Below are 21,191 nucleotides of genomic sequence, written 5' to 3' on the forward strand. Positions count from 1 at the left end.
AAATATCTCCCGATGCCTTCATTTATCTGCAGCTATATCTCTGTTAACATGCCTCTTAATCGCTGTAGTCTTTCCGCTCTTCTCTTCTCACGTCTGTTGATCCCTTATTTCTCTCACAAATTATTCAGCTCACCTCCCTTGTTATAATCCGCGTGTGTTATTCATTTGTCACTTGTCTTTCTATTAATTTTCTCTCCATCTCACATAATTCCTCCCTTCCTCTTACCATGTCTCATCTTTATTCCTTCGCCCATTGTTATAGCCTGTCCAGATTTCAATAATTGTAATCTCAGTCAGTCAGTTGAACTCTGTGGTAGTTTTTGTCTTTTTGCCCTCGAGACAACCTCTCAAGTGTGAATCCTCTTCCTTGCCAATGTCTGCCTCAGGTCAGCCCTCCAGTCGCTCCACAAAGCATGCGAGGTGGCCCGCTGCCATAACTACTACCCGGGCAGCCTGTTCCTGACCTGGGTGAGCTACTACCAGAGCAGGGTCTCATCCAACCAGTTCTGCGTCAATGAGTGGAACGCCATGCAGGATGTGGAGTCGCACCGTGCCAACTCACCCGTTCTCTTCACAGACCTGTGAGTAGAAACCACATGAATACACTCACAGACATTACAGAAACTCACAGTTCACACTGATGATGGAATATATGGAGTATTGTTTGAGTTGCGGTGCATCCCAGACAGAAGTCATTTTCACAAGTTTACAGTTTATATGCGATAGACTAGCACAGTCTCCACTGATGTGTAGTGCAAAATTCCTGTGGAGTGAATATACCGCTCTGAAATTCTTCAAATCAAAGGATGTGTTGAATCGATACCCACAAGAAATGGCATTTTATTCTACAGGTTATATAATACATTAACAAAATAATATATAATGCATAAATATTTTCTAATGTTGTAGAATAGTAAGCTTTTTTTTTTTGGCAAATAAAAACCGATATCATCAGTAACAAAAGGCTTTAGATATGGCTGTTATCTTTTGTTACAAATACAGTGTACTCGTATCTCTACAACAGCATTGCCCAACCTCTTCTCACGTGCAGACGTTGTGACAAAATATTGCAGGCTGTCAATCTTTAGAGCTGTGGACTCTGGAACTGGAGTCATGTGCTGTCTGGAACCTCTCAGGGTAACAAGAAGCAACGCAGAGAGGCACAAACAAAAACAAAAGCCCACATGCAGGCACGGTAGGAAATGCTGAACTATGTACAAAAAAGACACCTGCTGATAAACACATATGCTGAATCTTTGTGACAGAGTTGTCAAGAGATCCACAAGGGAGCAAAGAAAGTGCAGGGAACGATACAGGCTGCTGGATTTATGTCTTTACTAATACCAGGGAAATTCCCCTCTCTGCTGCTGAGTCGCATGCCTCGCTACCTATTTGGAGAGCCTCTCCACACACACACACACACACACACACACACACCGACACACACACACACACACACACACACACACACACTTCAGAGATCCTCCAGTGTCAAAAATAGCTGAGGCCTCAACCAGCTTGATTTACGTCTGGAAAAATGGAAACCAGACAGACAAATAGGTAGACCAACAGAGGGACAGACAGAAGCAGGTGGTAGGCAGAGAGAAGGAGGTGTTAAAGGGGGGGGGTTATGGAAGATATGTTGCTGCTGCTGCATGCACCTGATGCCCCTGGATGGAAAGGTGAGAAAGTTGGGCACTGAAAGAGAAATCAAGGTCCACTTGAAACTTGACAAACAAGAAACGCCCACATTTATTGTATGCCAGGAAACAGAAATGCTTCACACAGGAGGTGTGTTTGCACTGGAGTGCACTTATCATTAAGATTGCCACCCACACGTTATGAGCTCCAGTACACATATCAAAACAAATAAAGTCCTTGGTTGTTTTCCCGAGCAGGGTGACAGGGCCTGCCAGTGTTTATTGACATGGCAGCTTGTGTCACTGTAGAGCTGCTGAATGAAAAGTTCAGACAGCAGGAAGTGGTTTGATCTTGGCATGTTTTCATGTTTGTATGATTAATGGGGATTACTGTGAATTCCCGTAGACTACTCCTCTATCAGCTATTCAAGGAAGTGACATAGAATTTCCACTGGTCTGCTGTTTATTAGCACCATTCCATGTGTCGTCACACATGTGTACGTTTTTTTTTCCTTATTTTTCTGTCTTGTTTCCTTGATCAGCCATTTCTCCCTTAGGCTGTCTGTGGGCAAGTTGAGGCTTGTTTTAAGGTCAGAGTTTTAGTGGATGTTGCTAACTAACCTCTACGTGTTGGCAGGAGTGAAGAGATTCTGTTTCTTATAACCCTGTGGACTCAGTCTCTGGGGGTCAGTAAGATATTCAGGAGTTCACTGAGGAAAACAACTGGCTGTTTCCAGTTCTTCAATTCAGATAGATGCTATTAAGTCTGCAGTTTATAGACTTGTGGCCTTAAGACTGCCCCTTTTTGTCACTGCTGACCAAGTGGCAACCTTTGGGGAGGAAAAAGGAAGCCAACGTCCAAGTGCCAAAAAGTGTAGTTCCTTGAATGGCCACTTGAGGCTGGCACCAAAAGCGAATCAGTCCCCAAATGCCCCCATGTAAAAATGCCCAGCTGTCAGCAGAAATAAACCTGTTTACAGCCCGGTACAAAAGCAGTTTTGGTCAATTTTGCAAATTGCAAAGTTAAGGCCACTATCTGCAGATAGTGTCCTCAGGCTCTCAGTCAGATCCACCCCTTGCTCCTCTACAGCACCACCTTTTCCTCCAAATGTGGTCACCTCTGGCTCCAAAATTTCAAGATGGCAACAGCCAAAATGCCACTTTCTGTCTGTGCTTTGAGCTGCTGTGACATGTGAATTTCCCCAGTGTGGGATCAATAAAGTTTATCTTATCTTATCTTAAACTCAAGGCTTTAAAAACAGGAGTCCTCAAACTAGTGGGTGACATCACAGTGCTATGTCCAGTACTTTTATACAGTATATGTTGTTCACCCACTCTGTTGTGTACTATTACTGTGGGAATCCAGTGAGAAACATAACAAGAGAAAATTAGACAATACCAGAAGAAGAATCTAGGAGACAATCCGAGCTCCTCTCTCCAGAGAGGTAATTAGACCTCTTGTTGGTATGATCCATGTGACGTCCAAAGGCTAAATGCGTCCCCAGCAGAGAGGTTAGGAACAGAGCAAGGCACAACAACAGACATACTCCACAAGGGGACTTTGTTGTGGATCGCCGATGGGCCACGCTCTGAGATTTTCTGTTCCCTCTCCAGTTTCTGAGAATCAGACAAAGTGGCAATTCTCTCGTGGAACAAGTAATCTCATTGAGAGTCAAGTGAAAATGAATCAATGAACAGAAGAAAAGTGTTGTTACTGTGACTGTGAAGGTGCTTCTTTGTGTCCAACAGGGCTTTTTTTAGACTAAGAAAAAACAGGTTAAAGTTGTTTTTTCATAAAGGTGTGTTTGTTGTTTTTGTGTATAGGCCCACAGAGAGGGAGCGCACAGAGAGGCTCATCAAGATGCGCCTCAGAGAGATCATGATGCAGAAAGACCTGGAGAACGTCACCTGTAAGGAGGTAAGAGGCACATAGATGAATGTGGTGACAATTTCGGGTTAGGTTTGGCATATCTTGTTTTTGCAAATGCAGCTTCACTTGTTAAGATACCTAAGTGCAATTTTTCCATTGTCATACCAGATCCGAACAGAGCTGGAGATGCAGATGGTGTGTAACCTGAGGGAGTTTAAGGAGTTCATAGATAACGAGATGATCATCATCCTGGGACAGATGGACAGCCCCACTGAAATCTTTGAACACGTCTATCTGGTAGGAACCTATGAACTGTGCGGTCTTAGCCAATGAGTTTATTTTAGACAAGGCAATGCTCTGGTTTGTCAAATCTTGCTGTTTGACCACAGTGATCAGAAATCCAATATTGGCAGATATACCTGTTTCACGTGAGTCATCACATGGCTCATGTAAGGAATGTGCGCGATTAGTTGACTAGTCAATTAAACGTTACTACCCTAGCTAGTTGGCACCAGAAATAGAAATTGCTCTCATAGTATTTAGAATCTTTTTTCAGACAATGTTTGACCTTAAAGATTCAGTTGTTCTCTAAGTGTTTTCTTACTGATAGACTAGTCGTCTAGTCTAAATTAGAACTTCCATTTAAACATCACAGATGTTTAATTTAGTCAATTAGTAACATACAGTTGAGGGTGAGTCAAAGTGTGGATGTTTAGAATGAAAAATGTACCAAACTATGTTCAAAGTATCCCTCGTTTGTTTCGCTATAACTGTTATGTGTTGTATATATTCGTGTACACCTTGATATTGACTGGACTTGTGATGTCTCCAGGGCTCTGAGTGGAACGCCTCTAACCTGGAGGAGCTGCAGAACAGCGGGTAAGAGATCAGTCAGTAACCCAGGGACACTCACTAATATCACTGTCTGAATTTTAATAAATGGAGAGACTACACTTCATGTATTAAATATGTTTTCTAATTGGAGTTCATTAAAATGAGAGAATCCATTACAGCGGCATCAGAGTATTTGTGCAAAGGTCCATGCATTTGATTTTAATCTGCCTGAAGTCTATTAATTGATGTTTGACAAAATAATCATAATCCACTTGCTAGCATTTTGGGTTGATTAGTCATACCTCACAGTCTTGATCTGCATCATTTTGGGGTGTTTTTTCTTCAAATGTCTGTTTCACCAGTTAGTCACAGTTGTAATATACATTTTAAAAGCACCATCATTTCATTGACGTGAAAAGATCAGCAATAAACCTGCTACTTCCTGTATCTTATGTAGAGTGCACTACATCCTGAACGTAACCAGAGAGATAGACAACTTCTTCCCAGGGATGTTTGAGTACCACAACATCAGAGTGTACGACGAAGAGGCCACCAACCTGCTGGAGTACTGGAACGAGACCTACAAGTTCATCACCAAAGCCAAGTAGGTTTAAACACACATAAGCTCGTTAAGTTCTCCTCGGGCTCTCGATCTTGTAATCCGACACAGTTTCTCTCTTGTCTCTCTTTAAAGGAAAGCTGGTGCTAAGTGTCTGGTTCACTGTAAAATGGGCGTGAGTCGCTCCGCCTCCACAGTGATCGCCTACGCCATGAAGGAGTACGGCTGGGACCTGGACACTGCCTTCGAATATGTTAAAGAGAGACGGGCTGTCACCAAACCAAACCCTTCCTTCATGAAACAGCTGGAGGAGTATCAGGGAATTCTGCTGGCCAGGTGTGCTTTCATATAGAAGCATCTGTACAATGTGCACGTTCTTTAGGAAACATTTCAGTGCTAACAAACTCCTGCTTTTCTTTGCTTCCACAGCAAACAAAGACATAATAAGCTATGGCGCTCACACTCTGACAGCGACCTATCAGATCGCCCGGAGTCAATGTGTAAACCATCATCGCACTCTCTGGGTCACTCCGACTCTCACAACAACAACACTTCCTCCCCCTCCTTACATCACTTCCTGGGAGCAGCCGTGCTGCAAGCCCTCGGTGCTGAACCTGAAGACTCTACCAAACCAAACACCGCGCACACACCACACTCTGACTCACACACAGACTCCAACAGTGTGTGTGACTCACCGGGTCAGGAGGAGGTCGGATCAGATTGCGGAGACCCCCTCCTGCTTCCCCTCCCCACACCCCGAGCAGCCACTGTGGTCCCAGAGGAAAGACTGGACAATTCAGCGAGTGTCGCTATCACTGTGCCTGTTGCTCTGCCCCACCCTCCACCAGCACTCCACATCTTACCTCCTACTCCTGAACTCCAGCGTGCTCACAGGGGTCCTCCCACACAGTTGTCCATTTCAGTGCCCAAACACAAACCAGCAGAACTGTCCCTCAGTTTGCCTGAGCGAAGCAGCTCAGAGGAAATCTCTACTCCCACTCTGGAATCCACCGACTCTGACTTAATCGACCAATCATTATCAGATGTAACAAGCGACAAACACAGCCCCCTTAGCCCTGCCAACATCAATCCCCTACCTCTGGGTCTTCCCCTTGCTGCCAGTGACGACAACAACAACCCCAGCGAGTTACAGATAGGCAGCGCCTTGGACAGCCGCGGTGAGGCCGACGGTTCATCCAACCACAGCGCAGACAGCATTGACTTCTTCAGCGCCAGAGAAAAGTTTCTGGGCCTGGCTCAAGATGGCAGATCCCGGACACTTTTTGAGCAGACACAACAAAGGACACCTCTGTCGCTGGAGGAAAATGGAGAAACCGAGGCGAAGGAGGAAGAGGAGCAAGAAAGTGGGACTAGTCAGGTACGGGATCTTTCACCTTCGTCAGTCTGTGAACATTTTGTCTTTGCTTGTGTAACTTGCTTCATGCAGAACACCTCATAACTTACTTGAGGCAAGCAAGAATTTTTACTGTTCTTGAATCTGACTATGTCAATAGGGAATGTGCCAACAGCATCTGTCTGCGTTTTACAGTTTACTGTGCAAAAGTTGCTCCAGTCTGCTCCTACAGCTGTCGCAGCAGCACCACAGTCTGAATTCATATTCTGGACGGCAAATTAAATGCAAGAGGGTCACAAACATGCATCTGTAGAAAGAGTTCAATTTGAGGGACAGGTTTTCTTTCCAATTGTATTATTTCAGTCAGACTCAGAGATATACAGTTGTAGTGTGTGACATCAGCAGCAGATAGCTGGCTGCAGCAGAATTCGCCTATAAGGACTTAAAGGTGGCAAATGATATGAACCAATAACCAAGACTCCACGCTAAATCTGCATCAAGCATAGTGACACCTGCTGGATGATGAGAGAATGTCACTCCTTTTGTCTCCTATTTTTCTTCTGTCATGCTATTCAAACAGTGGTGTTTTATGTAAAAAGTTATAAAGATTTATAATAAATGTCACAAATATGCACACAATACAGAAACAACTCAAGAGTATGACTAATATCATCTGTATGTGTCGCTCTGCTCTGTTTTTGTCTCTCAGGCGTCTCCACAGTCCGAAGACAGCGCTGACAAAGCCAGCCCTGACCAAACTCATCATCCTCACCACGACAACGGAGTATCAGTCCGCCATATTGTCACAGAGATAGAAGCCATAAGCCACCCTGCATCCTGCCTTCCTCCCCCCTCCTCGTCGTCGTCCTCATCCTCTTTGTCGCTCCCTCCATCCGCCCACAGCCCTCAGCTCATCAGACCAGAGCATCAGATGGAGGCTGAGACTCCTGAAGCCACGCACAGCTCTCTAACTCCGCCGTCACACCTGCAGTCTCCCTCCATGCTGCCGTGCGATTGGCCGGCAGGCTCTGTGCGGCGAGCCACCAAGCAGCTGGAGCAGAAGCTGAAACAGGAAATGGAGATGGCTGCGTCTCAGCGATCTCCACTGCATTCCCCAAGCGCTGAACACCCCCCTGTCAGACTGTCCCTGTGTCCCCTGAGTGCTGAGCAACCTCCCATTCGCTTCCCTCAGGACTGTACAGAGCAAAGGATCACTCAGGAAGAGATCACGGCTGTATCTGCTAAGTCCAAAGATGGAGAAGAGCATACAGGGTCACATACAGAGCTCAACTCCTCAGGCATGGACAACCTCCCAGACCCTTCCCCTGACTCAAATATCAGCCAAGTCTCTGGTGCTATACCTATAATTGTGCCCACATCCATAGATAACCATATGCTGACATCATCACTGGCCTCTGCTTGTCAGTTAGAAGAATCATCTCTCGATACCTCAGCCCAGTCCCAAAGAAAGAGCCAGCTCCTCAGCCAAAACCAGCAGTGTCAGATGCAGCCTCAGGCCTGTTCAGACCAAATGACTCTGGATGGGGTGACAGTGCAGGAGTCAGACACAGATGAGAAGATGGAATCCAGTCCCCAGGTGGGGCGAGGGGGCTGTGGCCCCGGCTGTGATGCCCAAAGCAGGCTGGCTCGTGGCAGCCAGGAGCTGGAGAGGATTCAGCAGACATTGAGAGAGCTGCAGGCTTTCCTCCACGAGGGCATCAGCCTGGAGATGACGGAAAGCCAAGACCAGGAACTAGGGCAGCCTCAGAGGCTCAGAGACATTATGGACACAGAGCCAGAGCCTTGCAAAGGGGCAAGTTCTGAACAAACCCCTCCAAGCCTGGAAGTAGGGCAGCGGCTCCGTGAGAGACAAGAGGGGAAGAGTTTCCTAGAGCCGATAGTGTGGCACAGAGCCATGGAGCTCGAGGCTCGTATCCGCCAGGCAGGCCTCACCCCGCCTTCTCTCATGAAGAGGTCGGCTTCCTTGGCTAAACTGGACTGTCTGGAGCTGTCAGCCAATGACCTCAGCGACTTGGACTTGAGGCCACACAGCAGGACGACATCATCACACTCCCAGGACTGTTTCTCTATGTCCACATCTCACCCAGACGACACATGGAAGAAGCAGAAAGTGTTGACTCGAAACACTTGCGTTGAAAAGACAGGGTTGTCCCATGACGGCAGGGATCTTAACGAGTCAACCTCATCGCCGTCCGTCTGCTTCTCCTCCTCCCCTTATCGTTGTCCGAAAGAGGACACAGGTGAGAGGGAGGAGCCAGATGGCAGCGGGAGCGGCGCAGTAGCTACAACACGTCAGCAGGGGAGGGGACACTCGTCGAGACGTTCTCGAAAAGGCTCAGCTGAGAAAAAGCAGCGAGCTGTCACTGTGCTATACAATACCATGTAACCTCAGTGCAATGGACTGGAACGGACAAGACTGGAGCTGTGCGAGAGAGGCTGCATGATGTGTATGAATGTGTAGCAGGCAAACTGGAGACCTCGTGTAACCTCCGATGTATGTTTAGTGTGTAAGAACTGAATGATGAACATATGTTTGCATGTTAACCACTGGATGTGTTGTTTCAACTGGAGTTCAGGTTTGTATGTACAGTAATAAAAATATGAATGTCCAAACTAAGACTGAACCAGTGCATACTGTATGCACTCCATTATATCTATCTCCCTTTTTTTAAAGAAGCGTTTGTTCTCAGTGTTTGACCCTCGCTGCCTGTCAAGAGTTTCTAAAACTACAAGAGGGGCTTTTTCTCCAAACATGCACTTTACTGTTTCGATGATTTTCTTTTATTTGAAATCTGTTTCTTACCCCGGGGAAGATTCTTTTGCACTGTTCTCAGTCGACTTGTCTCTGTATGCGTGTTTTTGTTTTCAAAGTGGACAGATGTGTCTTTACTCAGATTTTTAATTGAACCAGGACAAAGCTGATATCTTGTTTTTTATTCAATGCTTTAGCAGTAAATAAATATGGTGAGTTTGTTTTGACTGCTGTTGCTGTGTGCATTTTTTTGTCTTCAAGTGTTTCTCATCTCACCTCCACACACTCTTGTACTTAAATTTTCGTGAGGATCCTCACTAACATAATGCATTCCCTAGCCCCTTACCTTAACCTTAACCTTAACCATCACAGCTCAATGCCCAATCCCAACCCTGACCCTCTCTAGTTGTAACCTGAACTTTAAAACCAAGCCTAAACCCTCAAGCAGACCTTTGAGGAAGTAAGGACCAACCAAAATGTCCTCACTCTTGCTAAAATATGTTGTTTGGTCCTTGCTATATTGTAAGTACTAAGTAAAGTCCACAAATACCAATTTGAAGAGATGAAACAAGATGAATAGGCGCTGAAATTTTACTAAATATATTGGTGACTTTGCTGACACCTGCTGGCCAGGCAGAGAAGTACAGTGAAGTACATGAAGGTAATGTGTGTTATGAACTAAAACTAGTGTGAGAAAAACATTGTAGTTAACTGAAAAAAGAAATAAAATTAGACTTAAAAAAGATCAAATATTGTGCACTTACAAAACTATAATTATACAGGAAATGTCTGAAGTTTCAGTCTATGTCATTTTTCCACACAAACATAAGGATGCAGTGGTGCATATTGAGACTGAGATGTCTACATGACTGTGAGTCAAAGGCTTTCACAATGTATTTGTTTAATTACACCTATTCTAAACTTCCTAAATCTTGACAAAACCCCACATATTATATTAATACCGCTAATTAATAAAACTAAAGAAAATACAAAATTATCATAACTGATGTGGATAAAGTTTATAGATACAGAAGAGACATTCTTGAAAGTAAATACTTAAAACCACTGCAAGCTCATAACCAACCAAAATCTTTCACTGTGGTCAGATTTTACCTCTGTTAATGGGTGAAAGCCGAGCTCATAACCTTACTGCTGACGGAAATGTGTTCTACCTGTCATCTTTAACGGCAAGTCTCTGTTTCTTTGAACGAGTCTATCTCGTCTCCCGGGGGAAATGATCTCCATTGGTGCTCAGTGCAGCTTATTTCAGGCTGACATTTTACCTACTGTTTCATGTGGGTAATTAAATACTGAGATGTAGGCCACCGGGGCCCCTGCTGAGACACACAAATCAGATAGCAGCACTGACGGGGAAAGAGTGACATTCAAGGACTTGAAATTCTGGTGATTTTTAAACAGACATAAAACTCAAGCTCCATATTCTCTCGTGTTCTGTGTTTGAGTGTAAAAACACCAAAGGCTCTTAGCTGCTCCACGTGAAGCAAGAGGAGAGCTTGATCCCTTGATGATTTCACCAATTAAACTTACTTCACTACATGGAGCAGGCGGGTTAAAGTGGCACTTCTTTTTTTGTACAGTGCTTGTCCCAAATTGAACTGTCAGCAGGGAAATAGTTTAAACAGTGAGGAATAAAATCTGTGGAGCAGAAGAGAGATTGGCATCCTTCCTCTTTGCATACTGATGCTCTCAGCCTCTCTGTCTCTCACACACCTTGTTTTGTCTGTGGCTCTTTACAAATTCACTTCACATACACTTGCACCCCAAATGCTTCCACCATCCTGATGCTATTCATAATGTCGAGCTGAGTCAGGGGCAGCGCACAAGTTGTGGATGCTTACTGCTGATTCACTTAAAAATAATTTTATTCTCTCTTTTCCCATTCTCTCCAACCCACCACCAAAGAGCAGAAAGCAGCCTTGGTGCTCTGAGTGGTGTTTCTTAGAGGGTTTACTGTCTCTAAGCTGTCCTCTTCCTCCCTGTCAGGCCTAAAATAACTACAGGCAAAAACCCCCTTGGATCAGGCTGAGGCGCTGGGAATCCATGTCACAGAGAGGATGATGAAGGTGGAAGCTGCTAAAAACAGATCAGCTCTCTCTGGTGCCGACTGATGCTGCAGCTTTCCCTATCTCGTGAGAAATTAATTGCCTTTGTCACCGTCCTTCACTCGAGAGGACTGGAAAACTGACTTACAGTGGAAAAGCGGCGGCTAAAACTCAATGTGGGGTCAGGGGATTTCAAGCATGCGAAAGCTGTAATTTAAAAATAGATTAAGAAAGAAGTCGCTCATGCAGTGCTGTTCCAAAAGATGTTTCTTTATTCGAATCATTATCTGAAGTCACCTCCCAGCGTACACCATGAAAACATCTTTGCTGTGTCTCTTTTTTCTGCAACATTTTTTAAAAAGTAAAAAAATGAGTATTTTTTTGTCTTCTTATCAACCAGGCAAGCTTAACTACGAATTGGTGAGGAGACAGAGGTGGTTCTCCTCAGTTTGTGCTGATATTGGAGTGCGAAAGATTTACATTTCTGTCAAAGAAATCATAAAAAAAGAAAAGGAAAAAAAACAAGCTGTCCCCGTCCGTCCTTGTCCCTTGCAACAAAAGCTTCTAAGTGTAGCCTTGAGCCCTGCGATATGAAGTTACTTACGATTATGAGAGCAACAATCTTTCCAATCCTGAAACAAAATGCTTTGTTGTTTTTAGGGCGATCTTAGATTTGCAGCATGTTGTGCTATTGGCGTGCAGTAAATCCTAAAAATTGCTGTCAATAGCCTCTACAGTGATTCCCAAGGGCCACATTTTCCCTCAGAGAGTGTGCTCTGATATTGCAGGTCTCCAGGCTAGACTCAAGTTGGACAGAATGAACCTCACACGGGTGCAGACCATGCTGAAATATTGTACACACACTGTACCGTGACTACACAGAAATACAGAAATCATCCACTCATGTAAGGTGAGAGGACGCAAATATACAGAGAACCTCTTCCGGGTAACATTTCTATTCCACAATCCACTGACAAACCACTATCGTGTTCCTTTATTGTTTGTATTACACACAGGCCGGCCACAAACTCATTCACAGTCATATACAGGTTAGTAAGTTAGTACACCAAGTGTTCATCTGGTAGTCTCATCGTACAGTATCTGTGCTCCTGCAGTCTAACGTCAGGCTAAAACTAGAACTGGCCTGAGTTTAACGTGTGCTCAAACTCGTCATCTACATCCATTAACAGTCAAATATGTGATCCGCCCACAAGATAAATACAGTACATCTGGATTTTGTGCAAATAAAAAAAAAAGGTACCAAATGTTTTCATTAAAAACTGAGGAAGTCTGATGGTTTGTCGACATTCAACTCAACTTGACCGAGAAGTATTCTCCCACACACTGGTCCTGGTTCGTCACTGCTCCGTTCACACAAGCTGTTTAAATTTAAATCACAGTTGAGACTGAAAACCACACGACTCAGTGGCACAAGGACTCAGTGAGCGTGTGTGTGTGTGTTAGTGCTGGAGCAGAGAGTTGGCCTTACGCAATACGTTTTTCAGGACAGAAGGTGATCTGTTGACCCCTGTGCGGAGAGCTGGTTTTGAAACACACACACACAGATACACACACACACCTGCAAACACACAGCAAACACTCATTCAAGGAGGCATTCCACTAACATGTATTGGATGTGTTGTTGGCTGTAAACTGGCACTGGTAGAGAAAGTACCGTGTGGCACCAGAAAGAGGGAGCTAACGTCCCTCTCTGGCTGTCTGAGGCCGGACAGCCGCATCGCCGTATGGCTTCATGGGAAAGGTCTGGCGAAGGTGATGGGAGAGAAAGCAGGAGGCTGTTTGATCGTATGAAACCATAAAGATGATTTTGGCATTTACTTCCAGTCACTTAAAGAGTGTGCTTTAAGTTTTAAAGTAGCCTGTGCTGCCCTTTTCTCCCATGTGTCCTTGGTCCAGACCCCTCCCCCTCCTCAGACCCCTGCTGGGCCACTCAGCTCTCATTTCTCCATGAGTGACAGCTGGATGATGCGCTGTAGCTCCGCTTCCTCCTGCCGCCGTCGAAGCTCTGCCTCTTCCTGCTCCCGAGCTGAGATCTCCATGGCGATGCGCAGCTGCTCATCGTAGCTGCAGGTGGTTGGCTGCTTCTTGGTGGGGGTGGAGCAGAGGCTGGAGGGGGCGCGGGGCTTGTGCTGGGGGGTCCTAGGGTGAGGAATAGTGAGGGAGGCAGAGGAAGGAAGAACACAGGTTGAAGTGCCTGCTCCTGCACTGAATGTATGTGACATCCTGTAGCTACAGTGGTTTTTTCCATTAGATCATTGTATTGGTACTATTTTCTCACAAGGTAGATTTTTTTCCAGGTTGTGAGAAATCCCTGTTAGTGTATTAAAGGATACCTTCAGTATTTTTCAACGTGGACCCCACTTTTCCATGTTTTTGTGTCAAAGGGAATAATGGGAACAACAATTTTTGAAAGTGGTCCAACATGGAGTGAGACTGCGGCAAAACAGGCTGCAATGTTACCATCCAGGCCATGTTCGCACTGTCAATTTACATCCACTAAAAATGCTCTTTTTGCTGGAAACAGCCCCGAAATTGCTACTGCCAAACTCACCAGACTCCATTTAAATAGATATTGATTTAATAGTTGTAAACACACTTTTTTCTGCATCGTCAGACACAAAATAAAACTCACAGAAGCCGTCTTGGTTTGTCTTTCCACTGTTCCAACAATCTACAACTCTGGTTTGGTTGAAATAAACTCTTAAGTCACACAGTTAGATATGATAATATTGGAGTGAGGAAATGAGGGGGAGGGTCTCTGCCTCCCTGTGGATGCTTGTGGGGAGGAGTTTCCCAAGTAACTGATTACTGATGACTCTCACCTGTGTTTGGTGTGTGAGAAGAAGCATGCTGGTTAAAATGAGACGAGTGAGCGACTGAGCAGTGTGAGAGAGAGACTGAACTGCTTTGTACATGGCTGGAGGGGGCTGTTCACAACTTTTAGTGTTGCTGGCAGTGAAGAGAGCGAAGTAAGGGAGCCACTCCTGTGCTAGGATGCCTCCTTTAGGTAGTGAGGGACCAGGTTGTAGAAGGTTCGTTTTGTACTCGGTGGTTGGAAGTGGGAATGACGTCACCTCGGAGTTGACAACAGTCTTTGCATTCTAGTTGACAACGGTGGACAAGTCGGAAAAAAACATGGACGCCCGCAAGAAAGCCTTGCCCTTGCACTTTCGGAGTATAGACAGCTTCAAAACCATCATGCACTCCAACTGATGAAAGCAGCAGATGAGGCTGACCTAATGTAAAACAAATAAGATAAAATTGCTATAAATAGTACTTTAGCAGAGTGTTTACTCACTATATATGCGACCGGCAGCCATCTTGAATTCATAAGTTGGGGTTGATGCTTGGAAAGTTGGAAATCCGATCTCAGGGTGCATTTGAGTTTAAACTTCTGTCTGGGAACTGGGAATTTCCGACCTCCGAGTACAAAACGAACGCACCATTAACTATGTGTTGCAACACACTGCCTCAAGCCGTCATGCAGCTTCAGGCACCTGCCATCACTGCCTTTTACGTCCAGACTGCATTAACTGCTCGTTCCTGTGGATGCTTCCTGACTCCACCTGTGGGGTGGTCGCACCCCACAGGGGGGGTGACGTCGCAAGACCAGGTGAGATAAGTTCCAAAACTTTAACTGTTAATGTTATATGTCATCTTGTGAGAGTTTTTGTCCTTGTTCCAAGATTTGTTTTAAGGTAGCTTTTAACGATTCGACACCCAGCCAGGGGCCCATTAAGAGGCAATACTAGTGACTCCTCTTTTTTGTGGGGCTTCTTGTGTGGGGGTGTCATTTAGTTTTTATGAATTCCTATTTTTCAGTGAAGGCTATTTTTGTAATATACACCTGTCTGTGTGGAGTGAATGTTCTCTTGCCTCTGACACCAGATCAGACCGGGTTAACCAAGGTGGTGGCAGATCTAAGCTACTCTTAATCATTAACAACCAAAATGTATTACAATATGCCGGCTCTATCCAGGCTGAAATTACTGTTTATTCAAATGGAGTCTGGTGGGTTTGCCGATTGCAATCTCAGTGCTGTACCTGGGTAAACAAAACAGTTTTTATTCTTAAACAAAAAGGTCTATCTCTGTAGTGATCATTTCCACAATGTTGTCAGACACTTAGAATAATAGTCTCTCTGCCAGTGGCAAAAACAAACTTTTACTGGATATAAAAATGCCCTGAGTGGTTTGCTTACATTGCAGTGTTTCACTGTTACTGGCAACAGCGCTCTCGTTCAATATTGGACTGGTTTTAAAGATTGTTGTCCCCATTAGACACTTAGACACAAAAACATGGGAAAATAGGGTCCAGGCTGAAACATACTAAAGTTTCCCTTTAGTCTTTAGTGTTTTGTGTGTCTGCCTCTTAGTCTTTGTTTCAGGAAGCTCTTAATTCACTGACTCCTTCAGTCCAATCAGTAGCACCCGATGTATCTACATACTCCCTACCCCCTGACTCTCTCTCTCAACACCACTTTGTTTAGTCTCTGCTCTTTTATTCTCTTAATAGAATTTCGTTTCATACTGCAAGTGCCCTTCCCTTGAGTCAGGGTCGTAACACTGACACATGGTTTGTCTTTACAGGCAGTTCTTAAATTCATCAGAAAGAACTTAGCTCCTTTCACAGCTGCATCCCTGATGGATTGTTGGAAAAACCCTTTATTACTGACTTATCGATGTTAGTTATATGATCAATTTCTAACTTTGCTGTTGGTGTATTAGATAGAAAGAAACCTGTGCCCTGTGGTAATGACTTTATTCACATTTGTAGCCTCTGAATTGATGGCTTATTAGGAAGTTAGACCCAAATGCAACCATAAAAGATGTTATGGTAACATAAAGGAGACTGTAAAAGAAAGAGGATACGTGACAAAAATGTTGCTGGCAGACAGAAAAAAGCTATAACAAGAAAATGTTGCAAAAATGATCCTCCAGGAAAAGAGCAAGGCTGTTGTTGAATTTATTCAATGCAAAATTAACCTGTTTTTAAGGAGTTACAGGGAAAATTAAATTGACAGAAATTGGTAAAAGGGGCAGCTGTGGTTCAGGAGGTAGTAATCCACCAATTGGAAGATTAGCAGCCCGATCCCCAGCTCCTCCAGTGCACATGCTGAAGTATCCTTGAGCAAGATACTGAACCCCAAATTGCTCCCAACGGCTGTTCTATCTATGTGTGAGTGTGTTAAAGCTGTGTAGCAGGTGGCACCTTGTACACTAGCCTCAGCCACCAGTGTGTGAATGTGTGTGAAAGGGTGAATGTGACTTGTGGTGTAAAACAAAAAAAGCACTTTGAGTAGTCAGAAGACTAGAAAGGCGCTATTCAAGAGCAAGTCCATTAACTATTTACCAAAAATAGAAATTACAAAATTACAACTATTTATTTCTATGTATATTATGTTATATTTAGGCTACTTTTACATGTTGTTGTTCCAGATCTGGGTAGCAAATGAAAATTAAAGTACTGAAAAATTTAAGGGTGACTTCAGTATTTTCCAACCTGGATCCTGTTTACACATCTTTTTGTGTCTAAGTGACTAATGGGAACATCAGCTTTTGAAACTGGTCTGGTATTGAGCAAGAAAGGCAGCAATGTAATCCCTGCAGACAAGTGAGCACCACCAATTTACTCCACTTAAAGTGCTCATTTTTGCCACTGACAGACTCAGATTGTTATCATAAGTGACTGACAACTTACAGAAACAATTTGTCATAAAACTGTTGAAGTATAAAACTGTAGAACGACTTCACAAGTCACACAAATGACGTCATCAAAAAAGACAGGAGTTGCTGAATAAAACACATCCGGTTAGATAACGTTACATCTGTGGATGGAACATAGCTAAGTGGTGACGTATATCTTAAGAGACAAGTGATGTAGTTCACTTAACAGTCTCACACCATATTAAACAGAGATACTACAAACCAGTGGCGGCTGCTGGTCTTTCAAACAGGGGAAGCTCACTTTAAGTTTACATCATAAAATTTGGCATATTGTAGCGAGGCAGTAACTTATAAAAGGAACATTTAATTGGTTTTTCAACCACACTCATGCCATAGAACCACAGCAACACACACCTCAAAGATTTTCAGATGGGTTTAACGGTGAAAATGAGCTATATTGCTCATGGAAATAAGGAACTCTGGACGGCACTCTGTCAGAGGACTGGGCTGAGTCAAGTGACGATTTTGTCGCATTTATCCAATGACCGTCTCGCTTTGCTGCATGAAAAAAACCCACTCAGCGCTGTCTCATAGGAATGCTTGGAGGCTCCACCGTGCTGACATGAGAATGTATGACAGGTAGGTCGCGTTTGAAAACTGGTGATAAACAGCTGACGTCTGAACATCATAGTTGTGATGTGAAACACATCCTAGCGCACATTTAATGCAATGTAAATTCTTATTTTAATGTAAATTCAATAGTGCATATTTGACAATTTCTTCTTTGAAATTTTAGGGGAAGTTCAGCCTCCCTTGTTGTCTCAGAGCAATCGCCCCTGCTACAGAGATAGACCTTTTTGTTTAGTGTAAGGTTGTTTTTGTTTAACCAGAAACAGCCCCAAAATCACCATCAAAGACATCAGACTTCATTTGAATAAACAGTAATTTCAGTGTGAATAGAGCCAGCATATTTTCACATCTGTCTGGGTGAATTAAAGGGTTTATTTCAACCAAACTGTGATGAACTGGTGACTGTTGGAACAGTGGAGGACAAACAAAGATGGCTTTTGTGAGTTTGATTTTGTTTCTGTTGACTTGATGATTTTAAAATCCTTAGCTCCTTAGTTTTTAAGATGGAATCTGGGGAGTTTGATAGTGATTTTGGGGCTGTTTCTGGTTCAACAAAAAGGATCTTACTCTTTAATAAAGCGGTCAACCACTGAAGGATCCTTTCCATAATGTTGTTAGACACAAAGAATACTAATCTGGACCTGTCAGTGGCTTCTAGTGGCCGTAAATTGAAAGCCGACAGGGATTATATTGCAGCCTGTTTTGCCACTGCCAGCTGCAGCGCTCTTGGTCAATACTGGACCAGTTTAAAAACTTGTTGCTCCAATGAGACACAGGCACAAAAACATGGGATCCAAGTTGAAAAATACAGAAGTTACCTTTTAAGTCAGACCAACTGATCTCTATTAATAGTTTGCTGACATTTAGATCAGGCATCACAATCAGGCATCCTAAAGGTTAACTATTAGTAACATCTATAAACCCATGATAAAAATATGCTTATTAGAGAGTGTTGTCGTCTTTTCTATACTTCCATTTAGTTTTCCATGTTTATTTAACCAAAACAGCAGGACTGCATTTGCCTTTTTACCAATTACATGACTGAAAGGACGACACAAACATGTAAAAGAGTTTTGTTTTCATGGTCCGCACAGCGTTTTCAACCCACAGTTTTCTCTTACATTATAACACTGGTGTAAGTAAACACTGCAGTAGCGAGATTGTGTCAAACGAGGGAAGGAAAGAGCAGTTCTGTGTGTGTATCCATCCATTCATCTACAAATGGGGAAGACACAGAGAGAGAAAACACTGTCTAAAGATAACAGGCTAAAATCAACAGCGGTACTGTCGACTGTGAAAGCAGGAAACTCTCCCGTCCTCCAGCCGCCCCCCCCCCCCCTTCTGTCTCTCTTTACACACACATATGGTAGAGCACAGCAGACAGGAGATGAGAGGAGAATAGCAGGATGGATAAGAGAATAGAGAAGGGGAGGATAGGACAGGAATACAGGATGTGAGTCAGGGATGGAGGGAAAGATCTGCAGGATGGAAAAAAAAAACACAATGGAAGAGTGGAAGACACTGAAGGATAATAAAACATGAGAGAAGTGAGAGGAAGTTAGAGACAATGTGGGTGGAGGAATGGCAGGAAAATCGCCTTTGTCCTGACAGTCATGGAGATTTATGTTCATTCTCGAGGATTCCAGCTCTTTTGAAGATAAAAGTCCCATTTATTTTTAACAACTGACGCTTTTATCCAACTTTATCTGCAGCTCTGAGTTGATTCCTGATAAAAGAGGGGTTGTACTTTGGACGGAGGATAGGTGAATGTGGAACTAGTGCATACACTGACTTACAGAATAGAGAAGGATGTGAGAGCAAGACTAAGGTAAAGAGAAAAAGATGGAAAAAAAACCCCATAAAATACCGTCTGACGTCTGACCTGTCCAGGCGACTTGGGTCACAGGATAGGGGGTGTGCTCCTGGCTTGCTATTGGTCAGCGCTTCCCAGATGGTCACCTGGATTCAAAGAGGAGGAACAGGAACACAGGAAGTCAGAGAGCGAGCACAGGAATTGGGTAGCGGACAGATAAAGAGATGGCGGTGCATGTAAAACAACAGCATCCTCTGTGCAGGCCTTTTCCTGTTAATGTATTCTGAAGAACCTCTCACACACAGCACAGACACTACTGATGATGATTTATAAACTGACTGAATGTGAGCTAGATCGATCCTGGCCCTGGTTCTTTTGTACACACTCCCATTTTCAACACTACTATTGATACTGCTATTAATATTGATAAACACCTGTTAAAAATCAAGATTCACATTATGCTACTACACCATTAATGCACATCATACCACTTAGACTCAGGAGAGATTCATTTAATTCCTTAATGACTTTGTGTTTAATCAAATAATCCAAAACTCGCTGCAAAGCTGCGGCAGGGTGACCGATTCATGGGTGGAATTTTTGTCTTGATTTTACTTCTGGGTTCGGTTCTGGGTAAAACAATTAACTTTTGGATGTTGGATATTGAATATATTAAAGGAGCAGTGTGTTAATTTAAGGAGATTTTATGGCGTCCAGCAGTGAGGATTTCAGATTGCAACCAGTTTCTTAGGTTGTTTTTTATTTCAATCATTCGTGTTGTTTCCTGTTTTACTTTGAAACTCACATCTCATCTAGTTTCAGATCACTTCACTTCCTGCCCCTGTGTGTTTTCCCTCCCTTTTGATGATTTCACCTGTGTCTGATTGTCTGTCCCGCCCTGATTAGCCTCACCTGTGTCTCGTTATCCTTCCCCTCACCAGTGTATTTAGTGTGTGTCTTGTTCTCTCTCAGTGCCAGTTTGTCTTTGTGCATTTTGTTTCCCTGCGTCCTTTTCTTGTTTTTTTCTCACCCCTACTGGATTTGTTTGCCTCCACTGATTGTCCCTCTGTGTTGTGGACCTACCTACCAGGTGAGTCCACTTTCACCTGGTTCACCAATTGTTACAAGAAGGTTTTTACCAGGAGCTGTGTTATCCACAGAGGTTTCTTCCTCTTTGAAACAAACAAACCCCATGATTAAAACCGGTAGAAACACTGAATAAAGCAGTTTCATGTTACAAATCAGTGTTTGGCATGTCGGAGACGACTGTTAGCACCAGCAAATGTGTGCTCACCCTTCTTCTCTGATAACTTAAGATCCAGACGTTCAGGAGGTCACTTCCTTTCTAAATTAAACAGACCAGGTGATTTAAACACTGCTTAAACACCGAATTAAGCAGTTTCACGTACAAATCAGTGTTGTTTTTAACACTGCTTGTTGCAGAGGGCCTGCTAACTACGGTGGCTGACGTGAAAAGGTGAATGGTCCAATCCAGAGCCAGAGATTGGTTTGTCCATTCTGGGATACTGTAGAGACAATGCAATCTACATAAACAAGGATGTGCTCATTCCAAGGTAAGAAAAACACAACAACTCTTATTTTCAGGTGATTATACACTAAAGAAAACATACTTATTTTATTATACTCCTTTCTACCAATATACCCCTCCAAATCTTGCACACTGGACCTCTGACTAAAATGAAAATAATAATTTAATTGAATTTTTTAAATGTTTTAATTCTCTGATTTTGAATTTAATTTTAATTGTAATTTAGATTGTATGTCCTGGATTAACTTTGTTTTACAATATATTATCCGGGGCGCCCATTAGCTCACCTGGTAGGACAGGCCATGTACAACAGCCCTGTCCTTGCCACAGCAGCAGCAGGCTCAGTTTCAATTTATGGGCCCTTGCTGTATGTCATCCCCCCTCTCTCTGCCCTCCTCACACCAAAACAACTGTCTTGT

At 43.6% G+C, this 21,191-nt stretch overlaps 2 protein-coding genes across 4 annotated transcripts in view; one reads left to right on the forward strand and one right to left on the reverse strand.

Moving 5' to 3' along the window:
• ssh2a (slingshot protein phosphatase 2a) overlaps window positions 1-9,257 on the forward strand; it is a 33,360-nt gene extending 24,103 nt beyond the window's left edge. For both annotated transcript variants that reach the window (XM_033630667.2, XM_033630666.2), the window contains 8 exons: window positions 387-581; window positions 3,465-3,558; window positions 3,679-3,807; window positions 4,343-4,389; window positions 4,802-4,948; window positions 5,039-5,239; window positions 5,333-6,281; window positions 6,967-9,257. In XM_033630667.2, the coding sequence (XP_033486558.2) occupies window positions 387-581; window positions 3,465-3,558; window positions 3,679-3,807; window positions 4,343-4,389; window positions 4,802-4,948; window positions 5,039-5,239; window positions 5,333-6,281; window positions 6,967-8,664 (3,460 nt within the window). In that variant the 3' untranslated portion in view covers window positions 8,665-9,257. The remainder of the gene's footprint in view (window positions 1-386; window positions 582-3,464; window positions 3,559-3,678; window positions 3,808-4,342; window positions 4,390-4,801; window positions 4,949-5,038; window positions 5,240-5,332; window positions 6,282-6,966) is intronic.
• A 2,085-nt stretch (window positions 9,258-11,342) lies between these two features.
• Window positions 11,343-21,191, reverse strand: part of ankrd13b (ankyrin repeat domain 13B) — a 58,740-nt gene continuing 48,891 nt past the window's right edge. Inside the window, exons 14-15 of one of the 2 annotated variants that reach the window (XM_033632069.2) lie at window positions 19,293-19,369; window positions 11,343-13,253 (exon numbers count right to left, since the gene is read on the reverse strand). In XM_033632069.2, the coding sequence (XP_033487960.1) occupies window positions 13,052-13,253; window positions 19,293-19,369 (279 nt within the window). In that variant the 3' untranslated portion in view covers window positions 11,343-13,051. Of the gene's footprint in view, window positions 13,254-19,277; window positions 19,370-21,191 lie in introns of both variants that reach the window. The other variant, XM_033632068.2, reaches the window with a different exon arrangement.

The sequence above is a fragment of the Epinephelus lanceolatus genome, chromosome 4, assembly GCF_041903045.1.
Source record: "Epinephelus lanceolatus isolate andai-2023 chromosome 4, ASM4190304v1, whole genome shotgun sequence".
Taxonomy (NCBI): Eukaryota; Metazoa; Chordata; class Actinopteri; order Perciformes; family Serranidae; genus Epinephelus; species Epinephelus lanceolatus.